Below are 24,660 nucleotides of genomic sequence, written 5' to 3' on the forward strand. Positions count from 1 at the left end.
TGCAGTATTGGATGCTGAATGAGTAGCAGATGGTGATAAACAATAGTGGGTGCCATGTGAGTGCTAATTGGTACAGGGAGCCATGTGAGTGTTGGACATGAGTGAGTAGGAAGTGTCATGTGTGGTCTGGATGTGTGCCATGGTAGAGTACTGAGTCTCATATGGGTTCGGACCAAGGATGGGTACTGGGTGCTATTTGGGTCCTGGCCATGGACGGGTACTGGGTGCATATAATGGCTTTGGAACTTGGTGATGTGCGAGTACTGTGCCATGTGGGTGTTGATTATGGGGGGTATAGGGTGTCATGTGGGTCTTAGGTGCAAATACTGAGTGCCAAGTGGGTACTGGGAGTGAGTACATGGTGACATATGGGTGATGGATGCTGGATAGTAGGGTATTTGTTGTCATGTGGGTGCTAAAGGCAGATGCAGGGTGCCATGTGGGTTCTGGGTGCTGACACAGGGTGTCATGTGGATTCTGGCTGTATGGGTGTGTATCAACTATCATGTAGGTGTTGATTGCAGGTACTCAGTCCCTTGTGAGTTCTGAGTGCATGTACTGGATGTCATATGTGTGAGTGCTTGATGTTTATGCTGGGCACCAAGTGGAGGCTTAGTGAAACAGGATCTACTGCAGATTAAGCATGTGGGTGTTGGGTGCAGGTACTGGGTATCAAATAGGTGCGAATACTTGGTGCCATGCCTACACTGGGTGCTAGCTATGGGTGGGCATTGTGTGTTATGTGGGTTCTGTGTGCAGGTACTTTGGGTGCTAGTACTAGTTATGTGAGTGCAGATAGTGGGTGCCATGTGAAGGTGGTGTGCAGGTGTGAGTAGTGTGTGCCATGTTGGGGCTGGGTGCAAGTACTGTGCCATGTGGGTGTGAGTACTGGGTGCCAGCTATAGGGTGAAGGGGTGCAGGTACTGGGTGTCATGTGGCTGTTTGATGCAAGTACTAAGTGCCATATTTAGGCCGGATGTGAGTATTGGGTGCAGGGTGCAAGTACTGGGTGCTTGCTATAGTGGGGGTTACTGGTTGAGTGTTATGTGGGTGCAGAATATTGGTGGGATTGCTGTGTGTGCAGGGGGTGGGAGATCACTGTGGGTACTACTGCTATGAATGGCATAGTTGCTGCTAGGGGAGGTAGAGTTTAGTGTGGTTGCTGGGGGAGGGAGAGCTCAGTGTGGATGCTGGGGGAAGGGTAGGTCACTGTGAGTGCTGGGGGGGAGTAACTGTGGGTGCTGTGGAAAGTAGAGGTCAATATGAGTGCTGGAGGAAAGGGAGGTCACTGTGGGTCCTTTGGGGGAGGTCACTGTGTGTCTTGGGGGAGGTAGAGGTCATTGTGGGTGCTGGAGGAAGGGGAGGTCACTATGGGTGCTGCTGTGAATGGCATAGTTGCTGCTAAGGGAGGTAGAGGTCAGTATGGGTGCTGGGGGAAGGTTAATTCACTGTGGGTGCTGTGGAAGGAAGAGATCAGTATGGGTGCTGGAGGAAGGGGAGGTGACTGTGGGTGCTGGGATAGTCAGTGTAGTTACTGGAGGAGGGAGTGGATGCTGGGTGTTGGGAGAGGTCGCTGTGAGTGCTGGCAATGGGAGAGGTCGCTGTGGGTACTGTTTTTGGGTTGGGAGGTCCCTGTGGGTGCTGCAGGGGACAGGAAGGTAGCCACTGGGGGAGGGAAAGATCACTGTGGGTGCTGGGGGAGGGATAGGTCAGTGTGGGTGCTGGGGTAGGCAAGATCACTGCTAGAACTGGGGAGGGAGAGGCCACTGTGAGTGCTAGGTGGAGGGAGAAGTCACCGTGGGTGCTAGGTGGATGGAGAGGTCACTGTGGGTGCTAGGGGAGGGAGTGGTCACTATGCCACACTAGGATTCCTGTTTGGGCCTCTTCACTTCAAAGTGTCCCAGGCGGGGGCGGAGCTTCCCGAGGTTGGGCGGGGCTTCTTGTGGTCAGGGCGGGGCTTATTTTGCGCGCTGAGAGGGGCCTTTTTTGAAAATTTTAAAAGGGGGGGTGCCTGGGCACCCAGAGCACCCCCCTCTGCACGTGCCTGGTTGGGGTGCTCATGTGGATGGTCTATACCTGTAGGGAACCTGGACAGATCGGACAAGAAAAGAATAGTCCAATTCAGAAAACTGAAAGCAGTAGACATGGCGCTACTTAATGCAGCAGAAAAACTGATTTTATCACGTTGAGATTCGATCAGACAATATCACCACAGTGTCTTTTATCAACAGACAAGGAGGGACAAGGTCCCAAAAATTACTGGAACAGTCATTAAAAATTCTAGATTGGGCAGAAGGGAAACCTACTGTCAATTTTAGTGATCCATTTAAAAGGGACTTTAAACAGGATGGAAGATCTGTTAAGCAGACAACGTTTTTCAAATTCTGAATTGATGCTCAATCCAGAGGTGTTCAGGATCATAACAAGAGAGTGGGGAGAACCAGAAATAGACCTATTTGCCAATCTAAAGAACAGTCAGTGCAAAAGGTTATTTTCCCTAGATCCGATGGGAGACTATAGAGTAGATTCTCTAGCTCAGGACTGGATTTTCGAAAGAGTTAACGCTTTTCCACTGATTTCATTAATTCCGCTAGTATTGCAGAAACTGAAATCATCAAAATGTCTCTGATATTCATAGCGCCAGATTGGCCAAAGAGGACATGGTACCCTCTGATAGTGTCAATGCTGAAAAGAAATCCATGGCCACTACTACACAGAAAACGGTTGTTAGCACAAGATGAACGCAAATGGATCCCGAAACCTTTGTCTAACAGCCTGGTATCTGAAGGGGATGTTTTAAAGGCTAAAGTTATCCAACAGAGCGATTAATAGAATTCTGAATTCGAGAGGGAAAATGCCAAGACAGACTTACAGTACCTTCTCTCTTTTCTTCTCTTTTTCCTTTTCTTGTCTCCTCTTATTCTTTTCTCTTGACTCTCTTCAATAAACATATTGACATCGTTCCCAGTACATTTATAGTTTTCAACACACGGAACCTTGCACTTGTAATAAGGTGTGCAGACTCCAGGTGTATGATCCTTCTGGGCCCTAGATCTGCACAGATAGTTCACATATTCCCCCTTTGGGATGTTTAGGTTCCATTTGTTTGCACACGAGGGCAGTCATGTGGTATATACGCCACGCATTCATAGTTTTTGCTTCTAACTAATCTGGTTCGACGTCTACAGGTAATAAGTATGCTTGTTGTCTACACACTATTTAATTGTTTCCATTGAGTGGCTGGCACTGCTGGCTGGCCAAAGCCGTATATATGTAGTGCAGTGGCTGGATAGTGTAATGGTTAAGGGCTCTGCCTCTGATGTAGGAGTCCTGGGTTCAAATCCTGGCTCTTCCGACTCGGTAAGCCAGCACCTATTCAGTAAGGAGTTCATTGGGCAAGTCTCCCTAACACTGCTACTGCCTACTGAGTGCGCTCTAGTGGCTGCCTCGCAAGCGCTTTGAGTCCGACAGGAGAAAGGCGCTATACAAAAAAAGGAATTATTATTATTATTATATGTAGTAATGTAATATAGTGTGTTGCCTCTTGTATTTGTTTATTCCCTGTTCTTTAAAAATCTTATTAAAAAAAGAAACGTAAAAAAAAATAGAATTCTGAATAGCAGAAAGAAGGTTACCAGAACTATACAGTGGGTTGCAAAAGTATTCTGCCCCCTTGAAGTTTTCCACATAAAAAGTGTTTGGAATCATGTATGATTTTCGATCCACTTCTCACATGTACACCACTTTGTATTGGTCTTTCACATGGAATTCCAATAAAATTGATGCATGTTTGTGGCAGTAATGTGACAAAATGTGGAAAACTTCAAGGGGGCCGAATACTTTTGCAACCCACTGTATATGCCAAATATTGGAAGACTTTTCGTCTATGGAAGAGTAAGATGGGTTTTAAATTAAACGATTTAGCAACAATCCTGGAATTTCTACAAGATGGTGTAGAGTAGACAATGGATTAGCACTAAGTACGATTAAAGTACAGGTGGTAGAACTCTCAGTTTCTAGACAAAAGAATAGATGTAGATCAATTGATTATTAGATTCTTGAAATCGGTTGAGAGGTCTAAACCGATTGTTATGAAATTGTGTCCAAGATGGGACTTATCTTTAGTTTTACACGTTCTCATGGAGGATCCATTTCATCAGTTAGAAGAAAGATCGTTAAGAAATTTAACAATGAAAACAATATTTTTAGTTTCTATAACTTCCGTAAGAAGGATTAGCGAGTTAGAAGCACTTAGTTGTGAGGAACAATTCTGTTTGAGATTTGAGGATAGAGTGATACTGAAGACAATGGCACAATATCTACCTAAAGTATCAACATTATCAAATAGGGGGCAAGAGATTGTATTGCCCTCGTTTTGTAGTAAGTCCACTAACCCAATGGAGTAATAGTGGCATAATTTAGATGTTAGAAGATGTTTATTGATTTACCTGCAAAGAGTGAAGGAATTTAGGAAATCAAGATCATTATTTATCAACTCAGGAGTAAATATTTGTTGAAAGAATGGCTAAAGCTTCAATCGCAAGATGGATAAAAATATGTATAGCAGAAGTTTATAAAAATAGAGGTCTGGAATTAACTATGGCGATAACAGCCCATTCAGATAGATCTATGGCAACTTCCTGGGCCTATAGAGCTGGAGCATCGGAGATCTGTCGTACAGCGATCTGGAAGAATGTCAACACGTTCATCAGGCATTATCGACTGGATCTGATGTCAGCAGGAGAACAATCTTTTGGGAGAAAGATTCTACAGGCTGTGGTCCCGCCCTAAGGTTGGCGATTCTTGTTTATCATCTCAATGTTCACCTGTCCTGGAGGGTTATAGGAAAAAAACAGGATTAGTTCCTGGTAATTCTATTTTTTAATAACCCTCCAGGACAGGCATATTACCAGGCCCTAAAGCATCATGTATTTTGATGTGGTTTGAGAAAGTATGGTATTTTATATTACAAGGTTCAGGTCATTGAATACAACTGAGGTGGGGATACCTGAGTAACAAATTTATAGAGAGCTCATTGGGTGTGTCCTGTTTTGGGGGTGGAGCCCTATCTCAATGTTCACCTGTCCTGGGGGGTTATTAAAAATAAAATGACCAGGAACTAATCTTTTTTTTTTTTTTTTCAATTTTACAACTTTACACAATGTAGCATGCTTCAAGCTTCTCACTGCTATTGCTATGAATTAGCCGAACACCTTACATAGTAGGTATCATGTGAAAAACAGTCAATATGAACAATCACTGGTGTGTTATAATCCCTCCAACTACCCTAAACCCTCGAAAAACTACCCATCCCCGGTCTCTCCACAGCTCAATTAGGTTCCATATGATCCAACCTACTAACCCTCATACAGTTTCTGGTAAGGTCGTACTAGTGTTGCGTCAAGTCAGAAATTTGTAATTTTCCCAGTATGCCCAGCAGCTGTTGGGTACAGTACCATGTGGAACATTTCAAGTGTGCCATCAGGTCATCTATCTCTTGTCTCTGAAGACTATCTTGTATAAAGTTTTGCCACGTTTTCAAGAACTTATTAGATCGGTTTTCCTTGTCCTGCATCGTATGCATCTATTCCAAGAGGAAGAGTTTGAAGAGTTCATCCTTAAACTTGGTGATCGTGTGAGGAGATCCATTTCTGGAAGATGACTCTCCTCACTACTATTATTACAGTGTGATATAAGTCAGAGGGTTTAAGTCGAGAGTCACTATCTGTATTTTCTATGTAATTGAATAGGCAAAGGTAGAGACCTTGGTTATGTCTTCATTACAGACCTGGTTGGCAAAACAGCATACCTTATCCCAAAAGTATTCTAAGAAGGGGCACTGCCACAAGCAATGCAGTAACCCTGCCTCCGGTTCTTTGCACTTTGGACACCATGGATTATAGTGTTGTGGCGGCTGCCTGTATATTATGTTGTATGCATATACAAGAGGTTTGAAGTCCTACAAATCTCAGACATAAGCAGTTTTTAAAGGGAACCTGAAGCGAGTAAAATTATTTAAAATAAACACATGATGCAGCTGCAAATGAATATTACATACTAACCTTACCGTCCGTTCCTCGCAGAAGCTCACTATTTTCTTCTTACAGTGATCCTTTCCAGTTCTGACAATATTTTGTCAGAACTGAAATAAACCAGTTGCTGTCAGTTATGTATCAGCAGCTGTCAGTTACAACTGAATTTGCAAGGTAATGTCCATGTTTCCCTATGGCTCAACTGGGCGATATTACAGTTTAACAGTGTGCTGATCAGGAAGCTGTTATGGGGTAATGGCCATTTTTAAAATGGAGGAGTGAAAATTCCATTGATCACGGGAAACATGGGACACAGGAGAGGAGCAAGAGATTAAGGAGTAGACTACACAGGAGGTAAGTATGACCTGTGTATGGTTATTTTGACTATATATTTTCATTTCACATTCTCTTTAAAGAGCTCATGGCCTGATAGCATCTTATCTGCAAGATTATCTCCCAGTTGCTCTTTCCTCCACGGCGTAATTAACATATTCTTTGCATTTTTGTTACATGTTCTTTGAGCCCAGCATAGAGTTTTGATAGGGTTCTCAGTGGGGACCCAACAGCTGATCAAAAGGCATTAGGAGAAGCTACATTTTTTAGGTCTTGCATAAGAGCTTTCACCATCGATTTAATATGTAGATAAGCCAAGAAATCTCTCCTCAGTACCTCAAACTTGTTTCCCAATTCTGCAAAGGTTAAGTAGAAGGAGTTTGGTGGTTCTTGTAGGGATCAAGAGCACCTAAATGAGAATGTAGAGAGAGACCAGGAGCTCAATGGTGCAGTATTGTTAGGTATAGGGGGATGAAAGTATATATGATTATATACTCACAAAGGAGGGTTGCAGTTTCTGCAACCACCGTATAAGCCTGCAGGGAATTCACAGTCCCCGATCGATGTTCCTGCCGGGTACTGGACGGTTGCTCTCCTGTAGTTCAATACACTTCATAATACTGTAAAGCTATTACCTCCAAAGGAGGTCGGATTGCTAGAAAGGTGGGGTGGAGGTGCCCAAGATATATTGATGTTAAAACTTTAAAATATAACGTGTAAATGAGAGGTAATTGCTTACCTCTCCAAAAGATACAGACACCAGTTCAACTGGAAAAATATTTATATTAAAAAAAATGTACAATGCGTTTTGCGGTTCATAGCCTGCTTATTCAGGTCAATACAAAAAAATGCCTTAGCAGCATAAGGAGTAGAGTGTAGTGTAGTGGACCTGAGGAAGCGGGCCATGACCCACAAAACGCGTCGTCACTTTTTGAATATATATTTTTTCAGATGAACTGGTGTCTGTATCTTCTGCAGAGGTGAGAGATTACCTCTCATTTACATGTTGTTATGTTTTAAAGTTTTAACATCAATATATTATGGGCACATCCACCCCACCCTTCCTGCATAGGTTAACCAAAAGCCCCTGTCAAAATGAAAAATACTCCCTAATTGTGTAAGACTTTTGTAATGCCAAATTTGAGAAGGCCAACTACTGTATGCTTGGGGGTAATTTGGGTTGCCCTATAATGGCATGTACTTGGATACAATGCATGGCCATTTTAATAACTTTCATTGCTTATCTTTTAGAGCAGAGAGTTAAAGTGGACCCAAATTAAAAATACAAGATTTCAGAAATAAAATCTATTTTCTAAATTATAATAATAAATAGCAGCCTTTTTTTCAGCTGCATGACGACAAATCTAAAATATTTTACATTTATTGGAGGAACCTCTCCCTTCCTTTCATATTGCCGGGACAGAAACCGGTAAACTGGTGGAGTAGGAGATGTCCGGCAAAGGAGGAATTTCTAATGGCTGCCACCTGTATAAACCTAGTTATGAAAAAGAGAGTGAAACGCATGCACTGAAATGCTCATGGGCTTGAAGGAGTGTTTATCTTTATATGTGTCAGAGTGGCGCAGCTAAATATTTTGAATTAAAAAAAAATGTTTGGTTTGGGTCCGCTTTAAGTTCTGAGTTCAGGTCCATTTTAACCTCCCCATGGTTACCAAAATAAAACACTTGCAAATAAGGACGTGTAATTATTGATGTGGTATAAACAAACATAAAACAGAAATAAATACACCTTTATTCCCAAATAAAATATTGTTACCATACTTTGTACTAGAGACATAATTTAACCATTTCAGCCCGCAGGGATTTTTCACCTTAGGTATCAGAGCAATATTCACCTCCCATGTATTCGCTAATAACTTTATCACTACTTATCACAATTTATTTATCTAGATCTTGTTTTTTCCACCACTAATTAGGCTTTCTTTGGGTGGTAAATTTTGCTAAGAATTATTTTTTTATAAATGCATTTTAGCAGAAATATTAAGAAAAAAATGGAAAAAAAGCATTATTTCTCAGTTTTCGGCCATTATAGCTGTAAAATAATGCATGCTACCATAATTAAAACCTGTGTATTTTATTTGCCTGTTTGTCTCGGTTGTTACACCATTTAAATGTTGTCCCTATCACAATGTATGGCGCCAATATTTTATTTGGAAATCAAGGTGCATTTTTTCATTTTTGCGTCCTTCGCCATTTACAAGCTTATAATTTAAAAAAAATGTTCATAGTATACCCCTTCACATGCATATTTAAAATGTTCAGACCCTTAGGTAACTATTTATGTTTTTTTTTTCATTGTAATTTTTTTTTCCATTAAAAATTTTATTGGGGTAATTTTTTGGTGTTGGGAAATAAACAGTTAATTTTTAATGTTACAATGTGTGTAAATTGCCTTCAAAAATGTATGTAGATGTAGTTTTACTATTTGGTAACAAGATGGCCACCCTGAGTTTTTTTTTTTTCTTTGTGCTTCTCGCTTCCCGGAAGTACAAGTAGGACGGGGAACTTTTTTTTTTTTTTTCAGAAAAACTGCGGCCTCTGATAAGAGATTGGTTTTTCTGCTGGGGATTTAGATAGGTGTTCGGGAACCATGTTCCCGATCACTGATCTCAGGGCTGCCGGGGAACGGTGCGGGAGCACGCCACTGCAGTAGAGCAGCCACCTGAACATGATGATCACGTCCGGGCAGCTGAAATGGTTAAATGTTGTATGTTGCACAGCCAAGTAGACTCTGCTTCTTTATTTACACAGGTTTGCTTGTACTAACTGCACACTCATATAAACTGTTTAGTGGTTGGAAACTTCTTGGTTATAATCAGAGACCATTACCATGTTTACTGCACTTTTTTATGTTCTGCCTGTCTGCAAACATCCACAAGTTGCATTGCAATATGCATCCTCCCAGGGTACCACACTCCATATTCATTTCACCTGCTCTGCTTTCCTCACCTTACTCAGCTTCTCATGAACTGTTAGCTCTCCTGAAATCTCTCTCTCCCTCCAGCAGCTCAAAAACCTCACAAACATTTAAATCCCATTCATATTTGCTTACTCTCTCCCTCCTACTCTTACTTGTAGCTGGTGATATATCACCCAATCCTGGGCCACAGCCTGCTGCCAGACCAGCATCCCCTGCTGACCTGCTTCATACACTTCACAGCCCTCTGTCCACAAATAACCTCAACACCCATCCTCGCTCCAACCTTATTTCCATCCATCCCACCCACAAACACATACTCCCCCTACCCTGCAGTCTCTGAAATGCAAGATCAGTCCGCAACAAACTTACAGCAGTCCACGACCTCTTCCTCTCCAAATCCCTCACCATCCTTGCACTCACTGAGACATGGCTCACCCCATCTGACTCTGCCGCAGAGGCTGCCCTCTCCTACGGGGGGCTTCACCTCAGTCACACCCCCAGACCAGAAAACAGGACTGGGGGAGGGGTGGGTCTGCTCCTCTCCCCATCCTGCACCTTCCGTGTCCTCACCCCACCTACCTCTCTACAATTCACATCATTTGAGGCCCACACCATTCGCCTCTACCACCCCCTCCCTGCCATTGTTGCGGTCTTATACCGCCCTCCGGGCTCCACCCCACAATTTATCGATGACCTTGCCTCCTGGCTCCCTCACATCCTCTCCTCTGACATCACCACCATCATCCTTGGGGATTTCAATATTCCCATCGATGAAGCCCAGAGCTCTGCTGTGACTCGGCTACTCACCATTGCCAACTCACTTGGACTAGTACAACACGCCACTCACACTGCAGATCACACTCTCGACCTTATATTCACTAAATCCACCACCATTGCAGACTTTGACATCACACCCTTTCCACCCTCAGACCATCACCTTCAATCTCATCACGGAAGGCACCTCCAAATTACCTACCCACCCACCTGATCGATGGCAGTGAGACCTACGCAAGCTCAACCCTAGTGTCCTTGCTGACCCCCTCCATGCCCTCTCCTCCACTCTCCCCACCCTAACCTGCCCTAATCTTGCTGCAGCTCAGTATCGCCAAACTCTCATCAGCACTAGAGAAAGCTGCTCCACCAATATAACAGACCCCCTAACCCCCAGCCCTGGCGCACTACCCATACTCGCAACCTCCAGAGGAAAACACGTGCCACTGAACGGAAATGGAGAAAAACTAGACTTAACCAGGATTTCCTACAGTACAAGACCAACCTGCTGCAGTTCCACACTGCCCTTGCTCATGCGAAGCAGGAATACTTTACCAAGCTCATCGGAGCACAAGCTTCCAACCCCCGGCGTCTTTTTGCCACTTTCAACTCCCTGCTTAAACCCACCCCCCACCCTCCGTTTCCTCCCTCTCTACCACAGATTTAGCCACCCACTTCCCTGAAACCCTCCCTCGACCCCTCGCTACCCTCCAACTACCGTCCTATCTCCCTCCTCCCCTTTGCCTCAAAACTCCTTGAGCGTCTGGTTCACAAACGCCTGACCCAGTACCCCAATGCCAACTCACTGCTAGACCCACTGCAATCTGGATTTCGGCCCGCCCACTCAACCGAAACTGCTCTCACCAAAGTGGTCAACGACCTTGCCTTAGCTAAAGCTGAAGATAAATACTCACCCTGGACTCCGCACTCCTTCACTTCCCACATCCAAAACCTCACAAAGTCCTGCAACTTCCACCTTCGTAACATCTGTAAGATTCGCCCTTTCCTGACCTCTGCCACCACCAAACTCCTCATCCATGCCCTCATAATTTCCCGCCTTGACTACTGCAATGCCCTGCTGTCTGGTCTCCCTATGACCCGAACAGCCCCACTGCAGCCCATCATGAATGCGGCAGCCAGAATTATCCACTGTTTCCATCGCTCCACCATGGCAGATCCCCTCCTAGAATCCTCCACTGGCTTCCTATCCAGTCCAGAATCAGATTCAAGATACTGTGTCTGACCTACAAATCTGTCCACAAAACCTGTCCAACCTACATTTCCGATCTTACTCAGAGGTACACACCTAGCCGCTCACTCCGCTCTTCCAATGAACTTCGCCTAAATGCCCCCCGCATCACCCAGTCCCATGCACGCCTCCAGGACTTCTCAAGAGCTGCTCCAACACTATGGAACTCCCTACCTCCACCCATTAGGGCAGCCCCCTCCTTCAACATCTTCAAGAAAGCCCTCAAAACTCACCTTTTCACTCTGGCCTACTACCCCTCACAAGTGCTCTAAACCTACAGCTGGGGGCGTGGCCGGCTATGAGTGAGTGAGGACGCACTTTGCAGTGGCTCCTCCATCCCCGCTAGAATCCTGTGGAATCCTGCTCCGCAACGTGACCCAGCCAAAGCCTAACGGACTCCGTTCACTCCCTGAGACCACCAGCACTCTACCGATACCCGCCATGGCCAAGTACGGCGCAGAGAAGGCAGAAGAGGTGGCCAGCAAACTCGCAAGGTTCGCACGCGAGGAGAGCAAATATGGCGCCGCGTTAGGCCCAGACGCACACGCAGCACCGAAGGGCACCCGCTGCCAGCCTACACAAGAGGCCGACAATATGGAGGAAGAGGTGGCCTCCACATATCCGTCTACTGGCAGCACGGCAGATACATCCTCCACTAAACAGCCAACACCCAAGCGCAGGAGGGGAAGACGAATGCAGTCGTCTAGTGAGGATGATGACGACAATGAGGAAGGTGAGCCCACACGTACAGAGATCCTTGAGGCCATTAAAACTTTACACCTTAGCCTCAAGACAAGGCTTGATTCCCTACAAACTGATCTGTCCTTAGTTAAAGATGACATGAGAAAAATGAGGGAGCGGGCTATAGAATCTTACCAAAGAATTAGTGATCTAGAGGACATTGTTGGGCCTATTAAGACATCACAAGCAGCCACCACGAAGATAGCAACTACACATACCCTCAAGCTGGATGATCTAGAAAATAGATCCAGACGATCTAACATACGCTTCATAGGCTTCCCAGAAAAATCAGAAGCGAAAGCTCCTGAATCTTTCCTTGAGAAGTGGCTGCAATCAACTATCCCAGATCTAAATCTATCACACACATTCTCTATTGAAAGAGCTCAGAGTCCCAGGAGGACCCCTAAAACCCGGCAGAACACCGAGACCCATCATCGCAAAACTTTTGAATTACAGAGACAAAGTCAAAATTCTACAGAAAGCAAGGTCTGTTACTAACCTAGAGTTTAACGGCTCCAAAATATCTTTATTTCAGGACTTTTCATCTGAAATCCAAAATGCACGCAGCTCCTTTAACGCAGTAAAAGCAGGCCTGAGAGTCAAACAAATACCTTACAGCATGCTATTCCCTGCAAAGCTGCGTATACAGTTCAAGGGCAATACACATTTCTTTATGACCCCCTCGGAAGCTGTATCATGGATGGAAGCACATGATATACCGATCCCAATTCTCAAGGAAACTTTTAAAAAATACAGCTGAATATACAATGTAGTAGATCACCTATGTTTCCCACGATCCTGGACCTTGAGATTCTTTCGCTTTAGCAATACAAAACAAAGGCACCCTGATACCAGGGTAACCATCAAGGCCTCTTTTTCCACGACAGCTTATACCTATACATTATGCATCGTTTTTCCCCCCTCTCATGCACACTGAATTGAACTAAACTGATGTCAATATCACCGGCTCTATACCAGGATTTTTATTCTATATCCTTTTTCCAGAATGTTATTTGCATCCCCCCTCTTCTCCCTTTATTAATATCCGAAGTATATAGACAGAGCTAAGATGAACACTCTGATTTGCACATATATTCCCCTGGAATACACAAAACTGGAAGCACAAAACTCTTATTATCAGAGGAACAGTTAATAAGTGATACTTTGCTGACATCTAGTGGCAACTTGTTTAAACTATGTCCAAACGGAAAGGCCATCCACACTGCATTAAAACCTTAAGGGTAAAATCTCTTCTGTTGGACTTACCCTCACCAACAGCTACAAGCTACCTTGACATTAAATTGGTTTGTTATAGTTCAGGCTGAATAAGGTGTAAATATGTTAATATTAAGATAATCTAATATAATGACAGATCTGCTCTGCAGCCCTTATCAGACCACACTTTCCTCCATAACTTAATAAATAGGTGAGGTATGCAGCACAGATTATAAGCTTAACTGAACTAAACTTATGTTTATATTCCCTGTTTTAAAGTAAATTGTGTGATTATGCAAAACCATAAAATGAACCTCTGCTATACATTCATACTTATATTACATGAGGCACTCCGCTCAATAAGTTCAAATGGTAATGACTGTATATATTGACAAACCCACCATAAGACTGACATAGGCTGATATCACAGTTGCGGAAACAATTCTTTCTTTTTCTTTTTTTCTGTTACCTTATCCTCATCATTGGGGATGGACATAGCAACCACTTGTATACCCCTATCTTTATCTTAAACGTTTAGGGTACTACACTCTCTGTAGTTGTAAACAGGGGGTAGGGTGGGCAAGGGAATAGGGGTAGATTTAGAAGGTGGGTTATAAAGTTTATAAGATTTATTTGATTCAATTCAGTAACTTTTATATGGAAATTTTTCTACAGGGTGTGCCGCAGAGCAGGATAATAATGAGAACCTTTCTGAACGAAAACTACAAATTTATAATAACATGCCTAAAATCTTAATAATCTCATGGAATGTGCGAGGAATGAATAGCTCTATTAAAAGGAAATTGGTATTTGACCATATCCGTAAACAATCTCCACAGATCATCTGCCTGCAGGAGACACACTTAGTAGGGGCCAAAGCTTTTCTACTAAAAAAGCCCTGGATTGCCTCATATTACCTTTCTCATTATTCTTCCTTCTCTAGAGGCACAGCCATTTTAGTAGCTAAGTCCTTTCAAGGGAATGTTACAGAGGTCAGAGTGGACCCCAAAGGGAATTTTGTAGTCATTAACTGCAAGATTGACGGGACATCACTACTAATAGCATCAATATATGTCCCACCCCCCTTTAACCCAACTCCCCTGAAGGAACTTATGGGTAAAATACACCCTATATTAGACGGTCCCCAACTCATAGTAGGAGACTTTAATGCAGTAATAACACCTGAAATGGATAGACTTAGTAAGAGTGGCAGAACATATCCCTCTTTCCTAAATTGGTTGGATACATATAGCCTGAAGGATGTTTGGAGATGGAAGAACCCGGGAGAAAGCGTTTTTTCCTGCTTTTCTGACTCATATAAGACAATGTCGAGAATTGATTTATGCTTAGGATCACCAGACATACTCAAGTCGATCGAGACCATAAGCTACCTTTCTCACGGTATATCAGATCATTGCCCAGTGCTCTGTAAGCTACATCTCCCGGGCTGTACCACACCAGCTATCTGGCGTATGAATCCAACATGGCTGGAAGACGAGAATGTACTGTATGAATGTAGAGAGAGCATACATGAGTATTGGAGGATTAATAAGGACACTGCAGGGGCCAAGATATGCTGGGATGCGGGGAAGGCCGTGTTGAGGGGCTCTTTCCGTGCATCTCTATCCCACATTAGACAAAATGAAAAAGCCTCGCAAGAATATCATGAAAGAAAGATTCAGGCAGCTCAACTGATTCTCATATCAGATCCCACATCTACACATTATGCCAATTGGCAAGTAGCTAGACGAGAATTAGAACTAACACTACTGAACTCTACTAAGCGGAAAAATCTTATACACTCACAAAAAACATTCGAATTCGGCAACAAATGCAGCAAATTGTTGACATATCTTCTCACCTCCATAACCGAAACTAAAGCTATACCTAAAATAATTACAGCATCCGGCCTGGAATACCACACATCGCAAGAAATACTGCATGCATTTTCCGACTTTTATACAAAATTATACTCTGCAAAATTAGGCCCAGTAGAAGTAGAAATTGAAGAATTCTTAAAAGAACTTGATCTTCCAAGCTTAACTCCCGAAATGCTTGAGGAACTAGACGCCCCTATAACTGATCAAGAAATTTCATAGTTACATAGTTACATAGTTATTTTGGTTGAAAAAAGACATACGTCCATCGAGTTCAACCAGTACAAAGTACAACACCAGCCTGCCCCCTCACATATCCCTGTTGATCCAGAGGAAGGCGAAAAAAACCCCACAAGGCATGGTCCAATTAGCCCCAAAAGGGAAAAATTCCTTCCTGACTCCAGATGGCAATCAGATAAAATCCCTGGATCAACATCATTAGGCATAACCTAGTAATTGTAGCCATGGATGTCTTTCAACGCAAGGAAAGCATCTAAGCCCCCTTTAAATGCAGGTATAGAGTTTGCCATAACGACTTCCTGTGGCAATGCATTCCACATCTTAATCACTCTTACTGTAAAGAACCCTTTCCTAAATAAATGGCTAAAACGTTTTTCCTCCATGCGCATCTCATGTCCTCTAGTCCTTTGAGAAGGCCTAGGGACAAAAAGCTCATCCGCCAAGCTATTATATTGCCCTCTGATGTATTTATACATGTTAATTAGATCTCCTCTAAGGCGTCTTTTCTCTAGACTAAATAAACCCAGTTTATCTAACCTTTCTTGGTAAGCGAGACCTTCCATCCCACGTATCAATTTTGTAGCTCGTCTCTGCACTTGCTCTAAAACTGCAATATCTTTTTTGTAATGTGGTGCCCAGAACTGAATTCCATATTCCAGATGTGGCCTTACTAGAGAGTTAAACAGGGGCAATATTATGCTAGCATCTCGAGTTTTTATTTCCCTTTTAATGCATCCCAAAATTTTGTTCGCTTTAGCTGCAGCGGCTTGGCATTGAGTATGATTATTTAACTTGTTGTCGATGAGTACTCCTAAGTCCTTCTCCAAGTTTGATGTTCCCAACTGTATCCCATTTATTTTATATGGTGCTAGACCATTGGTACGACCAAAATGCATGACTTTACATTTGTCAACATTGAATTTCATCTGCCATGTATGTGCCTATATAGCCATCCTATCCAGATCCTGTTGCAATATGACACTATCTTCCTGAGAGTTGATGATTCTGCACAATTTTGTATCATCTGCAAAAATAGCAACATTGCTCACTACTGCATCTACTAGGTCATTAATAAATAAATTGAAGACCACTGGACCCAGTACAGACCCCTGTGGGACCCCACTGCTAACAGTCTCCCATTTTGAGTACGATCCATTGACCACAACTCTTTGTTTTCTGTCCATTAGCCAGTTCCCTATCCATGCACACAAACTCTTCCCCAGTCCTTGCATCCTCAACTTTTGCACCAGACTTCTGTGGGGAACAGTGTCGAAGGCCTTTGCAAAGTCCAAGTATATAACATCTACAGCATTCCCAATATCCATATTAGCGTTCACTACCTCATAAAAGCTGAGCATGTTAGTCAAACAGGACCTGTCTTTAGTAAACCCATGTTGATACATCAAAGGTCAGCGCAGGTTTAGAAAGTCATTGTATGTAGGGAATGTAAATTCTTCACCACAAAATATCAAATGCTCAGAGGTAGGTATCCGCCAAACATCAAAACTAGAAAAGGCTTACCAGCTCCCAACAACCCACATTATAAGGTTGTGAAATGGCTCATGTCACAGATAACGTCCAGGGAACATCAGACGTCGTGAAGATCCAGTGGACATCCGTATGGAGGTAAAGTTTCAGGAATTTATATTAGGAAAACAAAAACGGCAATATCTAAGCGTAACCCGTTTATTTAGATAAAATTTCTTTAAAAGGCAGTAGACATAAAAACGATAACTCACATACGGGGCCCATAAACAGGGAACCCCAGAAGATTAGCGCGCATGTAATGGTCAATCGAAGATCAATAGACAATGGTGCCGCCTGTTAAAGGCGTGAAAGTACTGCGCATGCGCGATTAAAGCGCGCATGCGCAGTACTTTCACGCCGGCCGCCGTGATGACGCGAGGCGGCCGGCGTTGTGACGTCATCCGCGTCATACGCGGAAGGAGCAGCCCGACACTCGGGAGAGTGTCGCCCGGGCTGCGGCCTGTCAGCCATTCCGGATCGGGGTGTTGGAGAGGAGCCAGGACGCCGTCGTGGGACCTCCCGACCAGCACTGGGCTGGAGAAAGCCCCAGGTGAGTTCAACTTTCTTTTTTATTGTGAGCTCGGAGTCCCTTTAAGCTTACAGGTCTATAATTTCCTGGATCAGATTTTTTGCCCTTCTTAAATAATGGGAAAACGTGGGCTGTACGCCAATCCACTGGGACTCTTCTAGTTGCAAGAGAGTCACAAAAAGATAAGATAAAGGGGCTTAGCTATAACTGAACTTAATTCTCTTAGGACCCGAGGATGCATGCCATCCGGGCCAGGTGCCTAGTCTATTTTTAATTTATTTAGTCTTGCCTTTACTTCTTCCTGCGTTAAGTATTTAATATTACAGTTAGAAGATTGAGACTCTTCTGCCTCTGTAATTTGCAACAGTGCTGTTTCCTTTGTGAAGACACAAGCAAAGAAAGCATTTAATAACTCTGCCTTACCTTGGTCATCCACCATTGAGTTCCCACCCTCATCCTTTAGGATTCCTATACAGTCAACCTTTCTTTTTTTAGAGTTGATGTACTTGTAAAACTTTTTTGGGTTAGATTTGATATCCCTAGCGATTTGATTTTCAGCTTCGATCTTTGCCAGCCTAATTTCTTTTTTACAATTTTTATTGCACTCCTTATAATTGCTTAGTGCAGCCTCAGTCCCCTCCTGTTTTAGGACCTTATAGGCATTCTTTTTCCTCTTCATTTTATCCCTAACCTTTCTATTCATCCATAGAGGCCTTTTTTTATTCCTAGACATTTTGTTTCCATATGGGATATACATACTACAATATTGATTGAGAATACATTTAAAAGCTTGCCATTTCCCTTCAGTGTCCTTCACTTGTAGTACATTATCCCAGTTCACCAAACTTAGTGCCTGCCTAATTTGATTGAACTTTGCTTTTCTAAAATTCATAGTTTTAGTGGTCCCGCTGCCCCCGTGGCCTATCAGTCACCAGATCAAACGTTATCATGTTGTGATCACTATTTCCCAAATGATCTTGAACCTGCACATTTGATACATTATCTGGTCTAGTAGAAATGATCAGATCCAGTAACGCATTCCCCCTAGTTGGTTCCGTTACCATTTGAGTCAAGTAATTGTCCTGTAGTGCTGCCAGAAATCTGCTGCTTTTACCAGAATAGGTAGCCTCAATACTCCAGTCAATGTCTGGAAAGTTGAAGTCGCCCATAATTATGACCTCATTTTTACTTGCAGCTTTTTCAATCTGCTGTAGTAATCGCAGTTCTGCAGCTTCATTAATAAGAGGTGGTCTGTAGCATATCCCAATAAGCAATTGGCAACTTTTATTTCCACCATGAATATTTACCCAAACGGACTCCACATCTTCGCAATCTTCCCTCCATCTCATCATTGAGGACAGCTGTAAAAGAATTCTTAACAAAAAGACAAACCCCTCCACCTTTTTTCCCTGTTCTATCCCTCCTAAACACATTGTATCCTTTTAAATTAGCTATTCAGTCATGGCTTTCATCCATCCATGTCTCGGTTATTCCACAATGTCATAGCCTTTGTCATTCAGAATGAACTCTAGTTCGTCTATTTTATTTGCAAGGCTCCGAGCATTTGTTACCATGCGCTTTATATTTTTACCAACACATTTACCAATTTTGTTTTACACGAAATGGGCTACTTGAAGTTTTACCAACCTCCTTAATCTTTACACTGTCCCCACCCCCCTCTCCACCCCCCCCCCCCCCCCATAATGTTAGGCTCCCACTGTCTTTTTACCTTATCTTGTCTACATATTGAGACTTTATCCTCCCGCCTCCCCCCAGATGCTAGTTTAAAATCTCCTCCAACCGTTTAGCCATCTTCTCCCCCAATGCAGCAATAACATCCTTTAAACACAATAAAGCCCTAGGCTCGGACGGGATCCCAATAGAATGGTATGACAAAAATAAATCGATCATGGTTCCCCATTTAACATCCCTATTTAAACATATATATGATACAGGAACTCTACCTGAATCCATGTATGAGGCACTAATCATAGTTATCCTCAAACCCAACAAAGACCCCTCCAAATGTGACTCATATCGCCCAATTTCTTTGATAAATACTGACATTAAAATTCTCACGAAAATCATGGCCATCAGGCTTAATAAATGTATAACCTCTATAATACACCCAGATCAAACAGGCTTTATACAAGGCCGCTCGACCAGACTAAATATCAGACGCCTCTTCTCAAATCTTTATTATCCCCATAAAAATGCCAACTCAAGAATTATCCTGTCATCAGATGCCAATAAGGCATTTGATTCGATAGAATGGCCATATGTGGGTGCAGTTTTGAAACAATTTGGGTTTGGCGAGGTATTTCAGAGATGGTTCCGGATCCTATACTATAAACCTACAGCTAAAATAAGAATTAATACGAATTTATCAAATTCTCTCAATATTACAAGAGGAACGAGACAGGGATGTCCCCTCTATCCACTTCCCTTTGCGTTAGCAATAGAACCTCTTGCTCAAGCCATTCGTATCTCTCCAAAGATACAAGGGCTAAAAATCAATCAGATTCAAGAACGCATATCCCTCTATGCGGATGATATGCTAATTTACCTCGCTGATCCGGGCCCATCTCTGGAAACTACTCTCGAAATATTTGATACATTTCACCACATATCTGGGCTATCTATAAATTGGACCAAATCATACTTGTTCCCCATAGATAACTTTCATCCGCAACTTATCACCAATACCTCACAACTCCAGATAGTGACAAAGTTCAAGTATCTAGGCATATGGATATACCCCCCTGCAGTGTCCTTTGTTGAATCCAATATCTTACCACTATTAACTAAGATCGAGGCACAACTCAAAAAATGGTCCTCACTCCCTTTAAATGTTTATGGAAGAATCTGTGTGATTAAAGCAGTCATGACGCCCAAAATCCTCTACGTCCTCCAAATGTCCCCAGTCTGGATCCCACAATCCATATTCAAACGCATCGACTCTATCATGACAACCTTTATATGGACAGGTTCCTCACCTCGAATTTCTCTATCCAAATTACAGCTTCCTATACATTTGGGGGGTTTAGCAGTGCCAAACTTCTTCATATATTTCCTGGCCTCACAGCTACTCCCTATCCAGGGCTGGTTGGATGAAGACAGATCGGACTCCAGTATGACAACAGAGGCAGATATAGCAGGATTGTATGAAGCGCTGTGCGCCGCAATATATAGATACACAGTCCCTAATAAGAATGTGGGTACAAGTCTAATATATAACACCATCAGAATTTATAAAAGAACTAGAAAGCTGCTTGCTGAACCTATTCAATACACATCCCTTAGTTCTCCTCTCTGGGGAAACAACAACCTACCAGAATTATCTACCATCCCAGATATAGCCTTTTGCTACAAATATGACATCAAATATCTCTTGCAAGTGTACTCAGAAGGGGTCTTTAAAGACTTTGTGACACTCAGATCTGAGTTTGGTTTACCTAAACACTATTCCGGAACACTATTCCGTTACTTTCAACTAAGACACACTTTAAAAACCCAACTGGGGCTTGTTAACGTAATACTATCCCCCTCGGAATTGGAGAAACTACTTTTAAATAGAGACAGATCCAAACGGATTTCTACTTTTTATAAGTTTATAATGACGCACAGCGCTTCATACAAACCATATGCTACTAGGGAGAAATGGCAGACAATCGACCCCACTATAACCCAAACCCATTGGGAGGAGCATATGGAATCCTATCCTAAAACAGTCATCGCTTCACAAGACAAAATCATAAATATCAAATGGTTCCACCAGGCGTATTTATCCCCACTGAGAATGTCAAAAATAAACCCCATAGCAGATAGTGGATGTTTTAAATGTAAATTTATCAATGCTGACTTTATACACTGTACGTGGTCATGCCCAATGGTTAATCAATATTGGAAATCAGTAATGCACTTCATTAGAGACTCCTTAAATTTACCAGTTACCCTTGATTTAAAACTATGTCTACTGGGTATAACAGGAGATATCGCGTGCAATAAATACCAATTGACCCGGATACGCATTCTACTATATTACGCCAGAAAACTAATAATTCTTAACTGGAAACTTACCTCGATACCCTCCCTATCTAACTGGAAAAAGCTTATCAACGACGCCCTCCCCCTATATAAACTGACCTACCAATCGCGTAACCAATTTAACAAATTTGACAAAATATGGGGTAGATGGGTAGAGACGATAAGCACTACTATACCTAACCTGGACATTAATGCTTCAATACAAGATCTCCTGCAGGCATGACCACGCTAATACATATACTAAGACATATCAAATACCAACATACGAGGAAAATATACCCTCGATTTGTGTAAAATTTAAGCAATGTACCTCTCTTAACTGATGTATCTACGATGACCGGTTGCTGTCCTGAACTGTGGCACTGTGATAACATGTACAATATGATTAAGCTGAATTGACATGTATGTTGATTATTAGTTCTGTTATTATTGAAAATTCAATAAAAACTCTCTTTAAAAAAAAACCAAAAAACCTACAGCTGATCTCCCCTACCGTTCGTGTCCTTACCTCTCCCTCTAGATTGTAAGCCTTTGGGCAGGGTCCTCCTCCTTTTGTGTCCTACCTGATCATGCACCTCTATTACTGTGAACCCATGCTATGCATCTGAGTGAACCTAACTTGCCTATTCTCCATGCTCTATCCAGTGACTGACTAAGCATTACCTGGTACTCATACTGTGCTGTGTGATCTGGTTTTCTTGTATTCCTGTATTGTTATATTGCTTTATGTCACCCCTAAATATTGTCTGTAACCTAAATTAATGTTCAGCGCTGCGTAATATGTTGGCGCTTTATAAATACAATAAATAAATAATAAATAAATAAATAATAACCAGGTCAAATAAAATGTGTGGGTTGTATCTACAGTAGCACTTTTTATTTTCAAACTATAATGACTGAATACTGACAAACAATGACTCATTTTTTTTCTTATACAATTTAAAATGCAAACAAAATAAAATTATTCTTAGCAAAAGTACCACCTAAAGAAAGCTTAGTTTGCCCATGAAAAACAAGATAAAGATCATTTAGGTGTAATAAGTAGCAAAGTTATTGGCAAATGAATAGGAGGAGCGTAAATTTGCTCTAGTTTTTAAGGGGAAATAATCTATGGTAGGGAAGTGATTAAACCGCACAGGGTCTTTTGCAGTGAATCAATTGCTGTCAGTTATAACTGATAGGACAACTGATATGCAAGCCCAGGTGAAGGTGGCCATTAATGATACAATTCTCCAGTCGATAAGTCATCCAAATTAAACTTAATATTGATCAAAAACGATTGTTCGTGCCCAATAACAGAAGGAAAGTTTCTATCCAAGATGGAATCAATCTATTTTTCAGACCTATTCCAAGGGACTTAACGCCTTAATGGTCTCGTAGGATCGAAAATAGGTGATTAGGTAAAATATAGCTGAGCACCAGGGGTTCATAGATGTAGCAAGTTGTTGGTGGAGCATTGGGTTAGTATCAGGCATAGATAGGGAAAGGGGTTAATGTAATAAAAGGGTTACAGTGGGGGATAGTAGAATATTGGTATAATTACCAATATTCTATCTAGCAAATCTAGATCAACACCAGTTTGCCTACCGAACAAATAGGTCGACTGAGGATGCCATCTGTGTAGCTTTCCATACGGCCCTTTCACACCTATAAAAACCCAACTCCTATGTTAGGATGCTCTTTGTTCACTACAGCTCAGCATTTAACACCATCCTACCTAGCCAGCTGACCAACAAACTCCATGCACTAGGTCTTGCTGCCTTCATATGTACCTGGTTATTGGACTTCCTTACTAATCGCCCACAAGCTGTCAGATTAGGAAAACAGACATCCTCCACCCTTACCTTGAGCACTGGCATGCCACACGGCTGTGTACTAAGCCCTCTCCTCTATGCACTTTTCACCCATGACTACTAGCCTATCCATACCTCAAACATAACTGTTTAAGGGAACATCAACTGAGAGGGATATGGAAGTTTCCTTTTAAACAATACCAGTTGCCTGGACGTCCTGCTGATCTCTTTGGCTGTAATAGTGGCTGAATCACACACCTGAAACAAGGATGCAGCTAATCCAGTCTGACTTCAGTCAGAGCACCTGATCTGCATGCTTGTTCAGGGGCTTTGGCTAAAAGTATTAGAGACACAGGATCAGCAGGAGAATCAGGAAACTGGTATTGTTGCAAAAGGCAAAATCCATGTCCTACTCCATAGAGCCAAATTAATCCATGCCATGCACTGATGAGGATCAAACAATCCGAAACAGTCTGTATGCATGTTGGATTGTTATGGCTCTGTACAATTTAACAAGCTGACACATCATTGCATTCCAGCGGTTCTGGTGGTGTGTTTAGCTTCTAAGGGTACAATGGTTAATTTGCATATATTCAGCAGTGGTGCCTGGGAGACATCTCGAGCTCACTCCAACCTGAATTATCGCAAATTCTTTCTGTTTTAGGAAAGCAAATTTTTGTTTCTGTTCTTCTCAATTTAGGTTCCCTTAAAGTTTGCAGATGATACAGACTTTAAGGTTCCCTTAAAGTTTGCAGATGTCCCCAGTACAGCGCTGCCTTAGATCGCAGCTGAGAGGATATGTCCTCCGAAACGTCGCTGTACTAAAGTTAACAAAATAGCTTAATACTTTACCTGGATGGTGCCGGCTTCCTGATTCTATTGACGTTGGTCCGTGGTGCTTCCGGATCTGCTTGGGCACATCCTATCTTTTGAACCAGCTTAAGAGGGTGCCACACAACTACCCTCATTACTATTGGGAATAGCAGAATATCAGTAGAAATGTTGATATTCTACTATCAGTATTAGCACAGGCCCATTTTACCGGACGCCTTCATTACATGTGCATGGGATGGAAGTTCTCACTTACCAAGGAAGGTTGGACCCTGGGTTTATTTAGCTTGGAGCTGATTAACATGTATGACTACATCCACAGGCAATACAAAAGCTTAGACAATTAGCTTTTTTATCCTTAGATCTGTACAAAACAAAAGTGCTTTAAAAATATTGGGGAAAAAAGGTGAACCCGAGATGGTCACCACACCTAGACTCTATATGGTGAAATTTGGGTATACTAGAAAAGAATACAAATAATTTCCAAAATGAAGACCCAATCCACTCATTTTAAATGAGACTGCAGTTCAGCATT

General features: G+C 42.4%; 1 protein-coding gene across 3 annotated transcripts in view; it reads right to left on the reverse strand.

Moving 5' to 3' along the window:
* Positions 1-24,660, reverse strand: part of IDH1 (isocitrate dehydrogenase (NADP(+)) 1) — a 270,398-nt gene that overhangs the window by 45,914 nt on the left and 199,824 nt on the right. Inside the window, exon 8 of one of the 3 annotated variants that reach the window (XM_068244942.1) lies at positions 4,476-4,831. The exons of the other annotated variants lie outside the window; for them this stretch is intronic. Within the exon in view, the coding sequence (XP_068101043.1) occupies positions 4,788-4,831 (44 nt within the window). The 3' untranslated portion in view covers positions 4,476-4,787. Of the gene's footprint in view, positions 1-4,475; positions 4,832-24,660 lie in introns of those variants that run through there. 3 annotated transcript variants of the gene reach the window in all.

Source organism: Hyperolius riggenbachi, chromosome 7, assembly GCF_040937935.1.
Source record: "Hyperolius riggenbachi isolate aHypRig1 chromosome 7, aHypRig1.pri, whole genome shotgun sequence".
Classification (NCBI taxonomy): Eukaryota; Metazoa; Chordata; class Amphibia; order Anura; family Hyperoliidae; genus Hyperolius; species Hyperolius riggenbachi.